The sequence below is a fragment of the Buteo buteo genome, chromosome 10 (assembly GCF_964188355.1).
Source record: "Buteo buteo chromosome 10, bButBut1.hap1.1, whole genome shotgun sequence".
Taxonomy (NCBI): domain Eukaryota; kingdom Metazoa; phylum Chordata; class Aves; order Accipitriformes; family Accipitridae; genus Buteo; species Buteo buteo.
In genome coordinates this window covers 9,445,923-9,460,383 of record NC_134180.1, presented here as the reverse complement: position 1 = coordinate 9,460,383, position 14,461 = coordinate 9,445,923, and the positions used below count along the sequence as shown (strand labels likewise).

The 14,461-nt window shown below is 56.4% G+C and overlaps 1 protein-coding gene across 1 annotated transcript in view; it reads left to right on the top strand.

The window, feature by feature from the left end:
* The window catches only part of CACNA1E (calcium voltage-gated channel subunit alpha1 E), a 115,457-nt gene that overhangs the window by 18,293 nt on the left and 82,703 nt on the right, over positions 1–14,461 (top strand). The window contains exons 3-4 of the mRNA XM_075038528.1: positions 8,575–8,680; positions 9,129–9,268. Of these exons, the coding sequence (XP_074894629.1) occupies positions 8,575–8,680; positions 9,129–9,268 (246 nt within the window). The remainder of the gene's footprint in view (positions 1–8,574; positions 8,681–9,128; positions 9,269–14,461) is intronic.

Sequence of the window (14,461 nt, the reverse complement as noted above, 5' to 3'; positions counted from 1 at the left end):
CCCGGGGATGCTCTCCTCGCCCTGTTGCTGCTTCCCTTCCCGTACTCTGCTCGGTGCCTGGCAGGGAGCTGAGCCCCTCTCCCCTATGGGGAGCCACCCCGGCCTCTCTTCAGGCTTGGATTTGGAAGCCCCCTATGGTGGCAAGGAGGGGGGCTCTGATCCTGGTATAACCCTGCATGCTTTAGGACATTCTGTGTGCATGTGGCTGGGGGGGGTCGTGGCCTTTCCTCTGTGCCCTGATGTCTTGCTGGAGTTTTGCCATCCTACCCCACCTGGAGCCACCTATCCCACTGGAGACGGACCCCCCAGGAGTCCACAAATCTTCAGTCCCTGTTGGGGGGTGGCTTTGTCCCCTCCTGCACCTGCCTGCCTGTGCCCTCTTTGCTGCTGATCACACCTGGCAGGGGCACAGCCATCCTTACCCTGCAGCCCCTGCCCCCCCCCAGTGGCTCTGGAGTCTGGCTGCCCCCTCCCTGCGGCAGAGGGGAAGATGCTGAAAACCTCTGGCTGTGCCTACAGGCTGGTGTAGGGGACCATGGTTTATCCCAGGGATCCCTTTCTTAGGGCTGGGTGGAGGGTGCAGATCCCCCTGCTCCTTCCCCTGCTTCTCCATCCTTTCATACACTCCTGCAAGCTTCTCTCCCTTCCCACCCTCCCTGTGGGTGCCCCTGGGTGCTGTGGCTGGTGCCCAGCACCGCAGCATGCAGCTCCCCATCAACCTGGGCTCAGCACCCTGCTGTCTCCAAGACCCCTCCTGGGCTTTGCCCTCACCGAGGAGCCAAGCCTGAAAACTTCAGCGTGGCCATGCTTTGGCTTTAGGACCCTCCCCGTGCCGTTTTCTGCAGTGGTGATTACATGCAGCTCTTGCCGCTGCTGCTTTCTGTCCCTGCAACTTGTTGGTTAACTTGCCGGCTCCTCCGGCAGGCGCGGGAGAGCTTGCCCGGGTGCCAAGCAGCAACGCCTTGGTTTGGTGCAACAGGTACCTTGGGGAAACCCTCTGGCAAGATGCAGGGATGCAGGACGCAGGATGGGTCACGCACCCTGCTGAGCATCACCGGGAGAATAGTTCCTTTGCAGCTCTAGCACGTCAGGTCGAGCCTCTGCCAGGCAGGAGCTGGTCCTAGCTGGGGAGCCGCAAAGCCCCCAGACTTGGGGAGGTGACCTAGGGGTGAAGGAGCAGCTTGGGGGGGCTTGTTTCCCTGTGGTATCCCTAAATCTGCCTCTGCCGGCAGCGCCCGCTGGGTGGGTGGCTGCAGGAGCATCGGTGCGGTAGCGAGGATGGGGACGCGGCAGCTCAGCTTAGAGCCCTGCAGGGCAGCGGCCCGGCCAGCCTGCCTGCTTTTCCAGAATATGCCAAATTATTCATGTGCTTTTTCAGCATGGTGTGGGAGGGCCCTCGCCCATTCGGCTTTCATTTAAAGCAAGAAGGAGCTGGGGTGCTGCCGCTAGCCTGGCACTCCCTGCGTGGGCTGGGGTCCCGTGCCGGCGTGATGCCTCATCTCCAGGCAGCTGCTGTCTCCTAGAGACTAGAGCTTCACCACCGCACGGCAAAAACTCCCCAGCATTATTCTTTCCTAGAATTTGCAATGCATGAGGGAGATGGGCTCATTTTATAATTTTTTTTTTTCTCAGAAGTAAGTGACATATCCCCATGTGAGTGCTGGGAATGGGTGTGCTCCAGGCGCGGGAGCTGAGCATCCCTGGCTGTCCCCTGCCTGGCTGCCATCTCTTTCTAAGAAACTCATCCACCCCAGAGCTCCTCCGCACTGCTTGAGCTCTCGAGGGCTTGGGGACGGACAAGGCTTTTTGGTGATGACTTTGGTGAGGTTGGCCAGGCAAGTTGTTCCCATCCTTGTAGTTGTAGCCTGGCACACGCAGCCGGTGCCTTTCAGTACGGCCAGGGAAAACGTGTGAGCATCTCAGCTGCCTGGCCCGGAGCCTGTGGCATCGCTCCTGGGCGAAGGCGAGGGTGGTTTGGGGAGGTGAACATTGGATCTTGGCCATAATCAATGAGAGCTGCTGGCCTCGGGTGAGAGATGGGCTGGTCCCAGCACTGCGGGCACTGAGGAAAGCCAAGGGGGCTGGGGTGGAGTGTGGGGAGGAGTGGAGGCTCTTCTTCATCCAGCTCCAGTTGACTAGGTAATAGGGCTAAAAATAACTGGTGATTCAGGCCTGTATATCTGCTGGGTAACTGTATAATTATAACCAGCAGCCTCTGCAGTTTGGCTTCCCAGTGTAAATAGGGATGATGCATGGAGGGGAAGAAGGAGAAATATGAGAAACTGGGATTGGGATACAGCTCCATGAGGAGACGAGTCTTTGCCGAGTTCCTTGCTGGAAAGCCCAGTGCATTACCTCTGCTGGAGCTGCTCGTATTACTGGTCCTGCCCAAAACGTGAGGCAGCTGCTGTTTTGGCTGCAGGAACATCTACTCCTCTTCTCCTTCAGAAACACAGCCTCGTCCTGCCTGCTCTTCTCTTGCTGATGGCCAGGCCTTTAGCCCTGATTTCATTTGTTTGGCTGCCTGGAAAGCTGCAATTCAGTTAGCACATGAGATGGGCGGTGGCTCATCTGTATCTGCTTCGTTCTTCATCTGCTTAATCACATTTGAGCTGGATAAGATCCCTCTCTTGCCCCAGAAAGGCCAGATGACATTGCGTGGCTCTGGCTCTGTCCCCAAGGACAGTCTCCAGCTGCAGGAGCACACTGGCCACTGTACCTGTCCTCCTGGTTTGGCAGGGGAGAGGGATGTCCATCAGTCTCCTGGGGACCTTGCTGTTCCCTACAGCGAAGGCTTTCTTCTATCTCAGGCCCTTTGAGGACCAAATCTGTCGCTGGGCTGGCCAAGAGCAGCTGGGGTATCTATAAAGCCCTAGTGCACATCACCGGTTCAACACGCATGGCGATTTTGCTCCATGGGATGCACACCTGTGTATGCCTGAACCGTTTTGCTCGTGATGACTTCCACTTTGACCCAGGCATCTCTGATGCTGTGTGGGTGCTGCCCCTCAGAGTCCCTGGCAGTGTTATGACCCACCTGGGCAAGCATCTTCTGCACCTTCGCTTTTGCCCGGCCAAGATTTCGGCAGGTCTCGCCTCCCTGCGGGAAGAGCTGCGCCATGTCGTGCCATCCTTGGGCAGCTCCCTCCTTGTGCTACCCAAGAACATCTCTTTTTTCCTTCAAGGCTCTTTTCTGTGCCCTTCATTCATCAGATTTTTAAATGTTTTTTTTTCTTGGGGAGGGGCGAGTAGGTGTAATGGCAGGTCCATCTTTTTGACAGCCGGGGAGAGCGAGGCTGCCTGTCAGATGGTGAATTTAAACAGAGGCAGCTGTTGTCATGGTGACGCCAAGTTGCATCCTGTTGCTGTGGCAACCAAAGTTAAAAAACTGATGTTAAGGCAGGAAAATCACATGATGTGGTTCTTTTTTGTTTAAAAAAAAAAAAAAAAAAGGAGGAGGAGAGGAGAGAAATTCGATTTCTAGTTTTTAAGTGCAGGGTGAGGTGGGGGAGAAGGAGACGCTTCTCCACGGAGCTGTTTGCACGTGGCAGGCAGGCACCCCGCATCCCTACGGGAGCAGCAGCAGTGCGGGCAGCTCTTCCCTGACTGGCTCCTGGCTGGCACTGCCTTCGGTTTAGCCCCTGGTGAAGACCAGACCACCACGTTTTGGAGTCATAAGCAGCAACACCTGTGGCTGCAGATAGTGAGCGGAGTCTCCTCAGTTGAGGCATGGCTGTGCAGTGAGATTTAGGCAGGCTGAGCATCTCGCCTGGTGCTCCCTGCGAGCTGTGCAGGGACACAAGCACAACCCCAAGCCCACGCTTGCTTTCCTGAGCCCGTTTTGCTGTGCGTAACGGGCATGCAGGAGCTGGCTTACGTTCAATGTGTGGTGGGAGGATTTGGGGTCTGTCGGCACCTTGTCTCTGCAGACATCACTTTCTGTCGACCCCAGCAAAGCGTGGATGGGCTGGGAGCGCTGGGTGGTGGGACGCAGGGATGGGGATCAGCCCTGAGGGGCCATGGCTCTGCGGCTGCTTGAGGGCACTCGATAGCCTTATCTGCTGGGGGAAGATCTCCTGTGTCCTCAGGGACAAGCCAGGGAGGTGCTGTAGGGCTAGGGAACGCCAGAGTTGAATTAGGACTGCTCATGGTCTTTGTTCCACTTGGTATTTTGTGTTTCTCTTGGAAAAGAGCCTTGGAGAGGAGGTGCTCACTTTTCTGCTGGGGTATGGAGCTGAGAGGAGGGTGTCGGGGCATCCTAGGGATGGGGATATTGAAGAGGTAGGTCTTTGTTCCTGTCACACCATGTCTGGGGGTGGCAGGCAGTACTGGTGGAGTTGGGACCAGCAAGATGAACTAAGTCCACAGATGTAGGAACTGAAGCTCATTGATGGCAGCATTGATGCCTGGGGAGCAGGGAAAGCCCCTCAATGCAGCAGGTCCTGGGGGAAGCCTGGGGAGTGGTGAAAATGGAGACTTAAGTTTTAGGAGATGTTGAAGCTGGGCTGGGTGATGCAGGCAGGGTGAGGGGTTAAATCATTCCTGCCCTTCTCGCTGGCTCTCTGAAGCAGGCTTTCCCAAGAGCCCTTTCAGAGATACCCATGTTGCCTCACTCCTCTGGCTCTTCTGCTCCTTCCCCACTTGCCTGCCCAGGAGCGGGGAGAAGGCACGGTCACCAAAGTGAAGAGATGGAGGGGAGCTCTCCGTAGGTCCTGGCCCTTGCCTGTATCCGCAGAGGGATTTATCTCACACCCAGCTGCTTGGAGAGGTTGCATCAGTGTGCCATCAGCACCATAAATCCATCTTCAGGGCTTGGAGGTGGGCACACTCCCTGTGTTTGCAATATAGATGTTCTGGGTGGGCTGGTTTTGGTTCTGGGTTGAGGAGGAATGTGAAGAGGGGGGTCACAGCTGGAGGCAAGGATCCACTGGTGGCTGGACATCTCACTGGTGCTCCCTGCCAGCTCCTGCCAGACCCACCAAGGAGCTCCAGCTCCAGGCATGGGGTTAGCCCGCAGTGCCTGTTCCAGGTGGGCTGAGGCAGGCGTTTAGGGTGGGGGGTCCACATGGCCCGAGGGCACCTTCCCCACCTCAAACGCACCGGGAAACGTGGAGCTGCAGGTGTGGCGTGCACTGGGATCGGCCGAGTTGCTAAGGAAACAAGTCAACGGTGCAGGGGAGAGAGCGTTGGGTAAAGGAGATAAATCAATAAGAAAACCTATTTTTATCAGCTCCCTAATGATCGTCCAGGAGAAGCCAGACGAAGGAGGAGGAGAAGACTGGAGGGAGACGGACTTTCATTACTGGGCTTGGAGGGAGGCGAGTGCTACTCTGCATTTTGGGTGGCTGGAAGGTTGTGTAATTAGACATCTAATGAGAGAGGAAACAAAGGAGTGATAGAGCTTTGTCCGGTGGGTTCCAGCCCTGAGCTGGGAGGATGTTTGCTTGGCAGAAGTGAAGTGTGTAGATAAAATTTCTCCCAGTTCAGCCAGATGTTTCTTCTGTCCCTTGGGGAGGGTTTTCTTATCCTTGGTCTCTCAAAACCTGGCACAGCTGGAGCTATGGGGCTTGTTTCCACGGGTTTGGTGCCTTGCAGCACTCACCCAGCTCCAGATACAAGAATCCAGGCTTGGGTCCTCAGAGAACTGGGTCAGCAGGTTTTGGAGAGTCACTTTTGGCAGCAACCTCGTGCTTAGGTCACTGCTTGGGGCAGCAATTGCCCTGTTTCCCTTAGACTTGATATCTGCTGACCCACATGCCATGCGCTCGTGGAGGTGGAGTGGGCACGCAGTCCCGTGCTGGGGCTGTGACAGATGTGCATTGTCCTTGCACTGTCAAGCCACATGTTGGAACCAGCAAGGAAATATAGGGGCAAACTGAGCCCTTAGAGGTGGTCCCAAGCCCCCCCAGCCACTGCCAGGCAGGGCTCCCATGCCGCTGGCTTTGGAAAATTTGGGATTTTCCCACCTGGGTGTTTCCCCTGTGGGACTAGCGGCTGCAGGAAGGAGGAGGCAGTGCTAAATGCCCGGCGTGGTGGGGAGGAGCGCAGGATGCTCAGCGGGGTTAGCCGCGCTGGGGCAGACAGACGGACTTGCTGCGCCGTTCCCACACTTCTCATCTAGGCAAATGTGCCTAGCGCCTGGGGAGCTGGCTGCGCCGCCCTACTAACACGCTGTTTTCTTTTAAGCCTGTGCTAATTGCTTGCAGACTTTCAGGAAAATGAAACAAAAGACCCCAAATAGGGTGGTGGCTTGGGGCCAAGCGCCGTGGTCTGCGTATCAGCTGAAGTGTGCGGCCAGAGGTGGGAAAGACGGAAAGTACGTGGCTTTCGCAGGAGCCGTGCAATGAAATCCTCAGAGGATTTCAGCCTCAGGGTATTCAGCCTCAGAGGAAAACTTTTGGGGTCTGGCCTCCCCCCGAGCACAGGGAGCTGCTCATGATTCGTGCCCAGCTGGCACTGAGGTCCGAGCTCGCAGCAGACAGCTCTGCAGCGGTCTGTCTTTTGGTTTGCCTTTAACTTAGCAACCATTAATTTCACTGAGTGGCCTTTTAAATGTCTTGGCTGAAATCTCTCCTGGCTCTTCTCCTTACCGGGCTAAATACATCCCAGCTCCCGCAGGCTCTCCTTGGCTGCCCCTCCTGGCCAGCTCTCCGGGGACAGGCTCCGATGCCCAGCCGCGCTCCCACCTTGCCCGCATGCCGCAGCGTGGACGGGGTCGCTGCTGCTGGGGTTGCTGCCGCCAAGGTCACTTCATGGTTTCCAGTTTCTCATGCTCGTGGCCAGCACTGGGATGTCTTCTCTTGCCTATGGGCTTAGGGCCACTGGTTTAAAACATCTCACTGTAGGTGGCGGCTTCGGTGGCCAAAAGGCAAGGTTGCAAAAGAGAATATCATCCCTTTTCCTGGGGGTGATGGCACGGGTGCTTGGCACCTCCTGGCCTGAGTGGCACGAACCTGAAGCTGCCGGGTCTGGAGAAGCCTGGTGTGGTGGGGAAGGGCTCAGCTGGGGCCGCTGATCCCCATGCTGGCTTGGGATGGCGGGAGTGTGGATGATTTCTTTATGGGCAAATCCATTCCAGGTGGGATCACATCCCCTTTCCACAGACATGAGCCTTGGGAAAGTGGCAATCCCCTCCCAGGGTGGCCACTGATGGCAGTGGTGACAGTAATATAGCTGTGGGTTTTTGGCATGGAGGGAGTGGAGAAGGAGTGTGCTGCCTGCTGATGAATCTCACCTCATTTTGTTATTGAGGACAACAGGGCTTTTATTGCAAAGATGTGGTAAAGATGGATGGGAAGTCTGAAAGATGTGGCCATCCTGTCACTTGGAAGTGCTTTGTTTTCAGGGCTTGGCGGTGGGCCAGGCAGGAGGAGGGAGCTCCACACCCCCACCTCTCTCCCGACAGCTCCTGTGAATCAAAAGGCAGGAGGGAGCTGAGTTTGGGGTGCTTTCCTGGGTGTCAGCCTGCCCTTTCCTCCACCTCCCCTCCCTGCTCACTTAGGTCCTCGGATGCCAGCATCTGCTGCTACTTGTTCTGGCATGGGGCTGCTCCCGGAGAACGGTGTGTAAGCCCTAGATGTGGCTGTAGGATTTAGAATGCTTGTCAGGGTCCAACCAGATCCGACTGATAAGGTGCTGCTACCCCTTGGGGTCTCGCTGAAGCATGGCTGAGTTAGGATGTCTCCGTAGGGAGTTTCCATCCTGCCTGAACTGAAGCTCAGACCCAGGAGCCATCCGTGTCGAGTTGCAAATGCTCACCCTGGTGCTCTGCAGCTCCCAGCGCCGCCTGGGCTCACCCTGCCACTCGCCAGGTGCTTGGCAAGGGACCCTCGGTTCCCAGGGCACATCTGCCTTGGCGATGCGGGGCTGGGGGTGGGCCGATGTAGGTCAGATCCCCAGGACCTGCTTGGGATGCCTTGTCCTCCTCAGGCCATGCAGATGGTCCCTCTCACAGGGATGCTTTGGGACCAGGGCTGCTGATAGATAGCCTGTGACACCCCTGCCCTCCCAGACCTCATCTGCTGTTTCGTGATGGAAGAGAGAAGGCAAGCAGCAGGGCCATGGCATGCAGGGATGTGCCAGCTCCAGCCACCAGCATGCCATGCCAGGGAGAGCCTCCCTGACACTGCCAGGGACCACGCCAGACCCTCTTCCAGATGAAGCCCAGCGTGGTCAGAGCCTGGCTGTCTACCTTCATACTCATGTCCGTCTTCTGGGCTCTCACCACAAGCAGCATGCCTCTCCCAAGAGAGTTCACAGCCCAGCAAAGGCTGTTGGTTAATGTCCGGGGAACTCGGGAAGGAGGTGATGAGGCTCAGTAAGTCTCCAGTGAGGAAGGTCTTAGGGACTCACAGTTCTCTTGTCATCCCTCTCGTTTCCAGCCAGCACTAAGATGGGCTTTCCCCCTCCTGCCCGGGAGCAGCAGGATGTGAAAGCTGGGCTCTGTGTGTGCATGCTCCTGTGGGGAAAGCGGTGGTGGTGGCTAAACAGCAGGTAAAACAAAGGGTGGGCAGGGGTGGGCTGGTGGGTTGGGGACATCACCCACCTCTTCTCTGCTCCTTAACTCCCCTCCACTCCCTTCGAGTACATGATCCTGGCGACCATCATTGCTAACTGCATTGTGCTGGCCCTCGAGCAGCACCTCCCTGAGGATGACAAGACGCCCATGTCCCGGAGATTAGTAAGTACCCTGCGTCCGTCCCTCTCTGCCATGCGTCGGGGGGGTCTGGTGGGTGAGCAGGGGCATCAGCCGAGGGGAACAACCCTGTCCTACCAGCCAATTTCTTCTGATTTTAGGGTGGTAGGGCAGGAGGTTTCCTCTGGGACCAGCTCCTCCAGCCTTTCTGGGGCTGTTGTCACATACTCCTCCTCCATGGAAAGGGTTCAGGAAGGTTTAAGCCCCTTAAAAAGTGGGGTAGGGAAGGGGCACTGGGCAACTTGAGTGGGTCATAGCCACCGTCTTTTTATTTCCAAGGTCGATGCTGGCTGAGGAAGGGGTGGGAAAGCTCCCAAATGAGAGGATGGGGCTGGGAAAGGTGGGATGGGACGTGAGTTGGGTCAATGTGAAATGGCTGGTGCTGTTTGCCCAGTCTCCCCCTCTCACTGTGTCACTGGTTCCCCTCTGGCAGGAGAAGACGGAGCCCTACTTCATCGGGATTTTCTGCTTCGAGGCTGGGATTAAGATTGTGGCTCTGGGGTTTGTTTTCCACAAGGGCTCATATCTGCGCAATGGCTGGAACGTCATGGACTTCATCGTGGTCCTCAGCGGGTGAGTTGGGGCCATTGGTGGGGTTGGGCAGCTGGGCACGGGGCCTCGTCCCGGTGGGGATGCAAGCTCTAGGATATGGGGCAAGGCCCTGGTTTGCTGTTGTCGGTGGTTTTTCTTCATCCCAACAAGAGAGGGGAGGATGATTCCCTGTGTTGGAGGCTCCTGCGTTGGCTTTGCTGTGGGCAGCTAATGGTGGGACAAGGTTCCCTGTTGGGTGAGGAGGGCTGACACTGAGGCCATCATGTCTAGCTTTCCTCAGCTGACGGCCTGGCATCTGTCACCCATCTGGGCATGGGGCGAGGTGAGGATGAGGTCGGAGCATGTCCTGATAAGCAACTGCACATGGTCTGGGAGAGGTTTTGGTCAAACCCTCATGGGGAGGGAGAAAACCTCTTCTCCTCTTGCCTTCCCAAGCACTTTCCAGCCTTGGCCTGGCGCTGGGGGTTTGGGAATGAGGTCTGGGTGGAGCCGCATTCCCAGGTGATGCTCGCTCAGCATCCCAGCGTGCAGCAGTAATACTGGGGGTGGTAGCACAGACAGCTTCACGGGTGCTGGTTGTGTCACTGGTGGTGTCACCTGCCAGGGACGTGGCCCAGATTTGAGTCCTGCTTGCAGTGCGATGGGCTGTGCTGGTGACATAGAAACGAGCAGGGGCATTTGGGCTTGTCTTAGCCAACGCTGCCAATCAGCTGGAGCAGAAGTCCCCAGGGTGACCCCCCTGGGTCCCTCACTGTCTGGGGGACAGGTGGGTGCCTGCAGCGACCGAGGGGCCCTGGGGAAGGGGTGTCTGGACTTGCGTGCTGATGGCAACGCCACATTCAGGGGAGCTGGTTTGATGTGTACAAACAGATGGTGCCTGTGGATCTCTGAGCACTTCATGAGCTCTGCTGGGTGCAGAGCAGCTGTGGGGCTGGCTGGGAAACTGAGGCACGGGAGCGAGACACCCGGGGCTTCTCAGGAGTTGCTTGCTGCACAGTCCTCTCTCTTGGCTTGCAGGGTGGTGGCACCACGTGGGACATGACACCCACTTGGGTGTTCAGAGGAGGAAGGGTCCTGAGTCCGGTGCTGGCAGGCATGTGGTGATGGGTGCTGCTCATCCATGGGGGAGAGGTGCAGGTTGGGACCGTGCTTGAGAGAAAGCTTGAGGAGAACATGACCAGGAATGTTTTGACTCCTTTGGTCCGAGGTGGACCCGAATGGCCTCGCTGGTGAATAGGACCTTGTCTGCCTGTGAAGGCAGGGTGTCGGTGTGCTGGTGGAGGGGTGATGCTTCTCGGTGGGCAGCAAACAGGCTGCCCGCAGGCAGTGCAGCCATGGCACAGGATGCTGCTGGCTCTTCTGCATCTGCAAAGTGACTCTCAGGGGAGGGCTCTGTGGCCAGGCAGGCTCGCTGCTGCGGGGAGAGTGGCTGGGCACGGCTCCTGGGCTGGGCAAAGGTGGTCGCTCCCCTGGTCACATCTCTGGGGACAGCGTGGGACACGTGTCACCCCTGGTAGCAACAAGAGGGGACGTCTCGGCTTCACCTGTGCAGCTGCAGTGCTGGGCTGAGCGTGCAGAAAGCAGCCAGGTGGCTGGGAAATGCCCATCGGCCGTCTCCTGGCCCGGGCATCCTTTGGGGCCTGGGCCAAGGGGAAGCACTGGGCTGGGAGGGGGGGTTCACCATGGACCTCTCCCTGCCCTCCCCGCGGCTCCGGGCGAGCTGACTGTAACCGAGCCGGTGCTGAGTCAGCGCTCGGCAATTACTCACTCACGAAAGCCTCGCCAGCTCCTTTCGGTGCCGCGCCGTGCCGGGCCCTGTGCCAGGGAATCAATTGTCCATGAAGGACTGTTAATGCCGTGCCGGCTGCCCTGCCGGGAGGTGCCCAGGTCCCCCCTGACACCGCCGGTCATGGGGCGCAGCCCTCCGGGGTCTGCTTCACCACCATCACCCCCCTTGCATCCTGATGTTTGCTCCGGCAAGATGAAACCCTCTCCAAGAAATGCCCGGTTAGCCGCCAGCTTTGCCCCAGCAGTGCCGGTGCCTGCTGGCACGGGCTTACCAGGCTTCCAGGGTGGATTCTGTTGTATGATGGGTGGAGTAGGCAACCCACAGATTTTCATCCAGGACCAGTTTTGGGGAGGATCAGGTCACTGGGGGATCAGCTGGACCAGGTCATGGGCTCCTCTGTGCCGTTCAGCTCTTGCTTTTGCTGTGCGGTGCTGACAAAGCTGTTGTTCTTCAGCACCGCGGTTGTGCCTCCCTTGCAAGAAACTCTTGCCTGTTTGATCTGCTGAATTATTGGCAAATTTCTTCAGCAAATAATCCTCGGCTGGCAAATGACTTGCAAACAGCTTGTGGGAGAGGGTTTGCACTTGGCGGTTCATGCTGTGTTGGTTGCGTAAGGCGGGTGGTGAAGTCTGCATGGGGGACGTGTGCAGGCGACCGGCACATTCAGGATCATCTTTGCGGACTAAAACTTTATGCTTGATCACTTGATGTGAGTGTCTGGACAGAGACTATCGAGCTTGGGAGAATTAATGGTCGTTGGGATGTTGTTGTGACTTAGCAAGAGGCAGTGGCTGTGGTGGAGGGGATGTTGTGAGCATCAGAGGTATAGGGTAGCGCTCGCCTTGGCATGTGCTGACTGGTTTGGGATGCTGATGCATCCCATGATGATGGACCAGAGAGGTATCCACGTGAGCAGGACCCACCCCAGGATCCATCCCTGATGGACCCAGAGAGGCACAGCATCATGCTCGCTGGCCCTTGTCCCTGCAAGGGTGACACAGGGTATTACTCTTCCTTTCTGGACTTATTTTTTGCCACATATCTGGTGGGAGAGGTGCTTAATGCAGGTGGCATCATGGCCCCAGATACCACACTGGGGTTTCCATGAGCACTGGGATATTCTGGGCATGCTCTCCCTCATGTAAATTAGCCTAACGAGGGGCTACTGCCATGAGTAGACTCCTGGGACCCCATGCAGGAATGGATGGCACTGACTTGGGTTCAACTGGTGTTTGCTTCTTGTGTCAATAAATCTGGATTTTTTCATCTCAGTGGAAATCAACGCCCACCTAAAACTCCCTGATGCTAACACTTCCACTGGGGAACTAATAGTCACATTTGTATACCCGCTCTGTTTATAACCTGTGGTTTCCAAATCATCATCGCTGCCTGAAAAAACCAGCCTGTTCTCCCTCAGCTAAAAGTATTTTTATCTGAAAACGTGCATAAAATACCTCCACTTGTTCTGAGGTGGAGCCAGGGAGGGGAATGTCTGTGTTTCCCCTGGGGCTTGGGGATGCTCACCTTGCCCATGCATGAACCAGAGCTGGCCGGGCACGCAAGCTGGACTCGTGACCTACTCCATGCAGCATGTCCTGGACCAAAAAAAGGGGAAAACTGCTCAGAAATGGTCAGAAATGGCAGCAGGAACATGGTGACCTCTTAATCGGTGGTCCTGAGAGGGAGAGGTTGAAGGACGTTCAGCCATCAGCCACTGGAGCACCAGCTCCCTGCTCCCCAGGTGTCATTAGGGCAACAAATAGAGATCAGGGATCCTAATCCAGCTTGCCTTGTCGTATACCATATTTGAAGGAGTTTGTGGAAAAAGAAAAGGGTTAAACTCCCTCTGCAAATATCCAGGTGGGTGTGTGCTTCACACACTCCAATGCCTGAGCATCATAGCACCCTTGCCTTTTTTTATAGCATTTGCAGTGGTAATACAATAACACATTACGTGAGAGGTGAAGGGGTGGGGGAACACTTCTAACAACGGGAAAAAATCAAAATGGAAATCAAAAGGCCCTTGTGAAGTTGTGCTGCTGAGGAGCCAGGGAAGCAGCCACTGTAAAACCAGGATAAATACACCAGGGTCACTAAAAGGAAGAGCTGGCGTCAGGGTTTTTCAGAGGGTTTAATAACAGCCGCTACACCTGGATGCCTTTTGTGAAGCCCTTGGGCACTGTGGTTTTCATTAAGGGATTTTGTGGGGTGGAGCGTGGCCAAGAAAAGGCAGGAATGAATGATCACTGGCAGTGCCTGCTGTACCCTTAGCAAACCCGGAGCTGACCGGACAGGCACCAGCCTGTGCCGGAGGAGTAAAGCCTGGCTCTCCGAGCCAGGACGGCTGGCCCAAAAACCAAAGTCCTCTCCCTGCAAAGGCAAGTGGCAGTTGTGAGCCCGGCCTCTCCCTCTGACCTCCTGGTGAAATCCTGTGCACGCCCGTGCCCTGATTTTTTGGCCGTGACTGGGCTGAAGCAGGAGAGAGTGGTTCCTAGCAGGCTGCTTTCCTCTTTGCTGCAGGATTGCAACGTGAGCACGGGGACGAGGAGGGCAGGTTGTTGCTTATGGTGGTGCTGCCTGGATTGTGGGATGACTGCCCTGGAAAGTGCCCGGTGCTCTTTTTGCAATTCCCCTGAGCTCCCCCATGGCAGAGATGAGGATGCTTTGCCCTCTAGTATTTAGCGCACCTCGCACAACCCAAGTTCTGTGTGTCTTAGGCGGTCTTTTTGGTCTCAGAGGTCTGGAGATGGAGTGGGGGGGTGGTCCTTGAATGGGTGCTGGCAGCAGCTCTGTATGGGAATATTCATATGCTGCATCCCCTCGTGGTTTAGGGTGCTGGCCCCCAGCAGCATGCCTGGCACCCTATGCATGTGCAAGAGCACACACAGGTGCACATGCACACCCGGGCTGGGAACAGGCTCTTCCCGCGGTGCTGACACCTGCATTTTCCTAACTGAGGGACTACAGTGCACCTCCAGGCAAGGAAGCTTGGGGGGGTGGATATGAGGCTCGGAGAAGAGTTAAATCAGAGCACAAGTGCAGCACTCCGGCACGATTATTCTGCTGGAGCCTGTACCATTGTCCTACACCATAAACCAGTAAAGAGACAACCCGGAGTCCAAAAGCAGAGCAAAGCTTTGATCACACCAAACAAGACTTTTTTTCCCTCTTCCCTTCTTTTCCTTTCATGAATGGTGCTGGTCTCTAACCTGATGTCTGCCCCATCTCCCACCCCCTTCCCAGCTCTATCCTTCCAGGACAATTAGTAAAGTGTTTGGTCTTTCGTTTGGATGAATAATTAATTCCCCAGCATTGTGAATGATTCATGTGCCATATGCCACGGCAACGGGACGTGCCTGACATCGACACCTCATACAAAGGGCAGTGCCGTTTCCCCGGCCCGGCGAGGGGATGGGAAGGGTGAT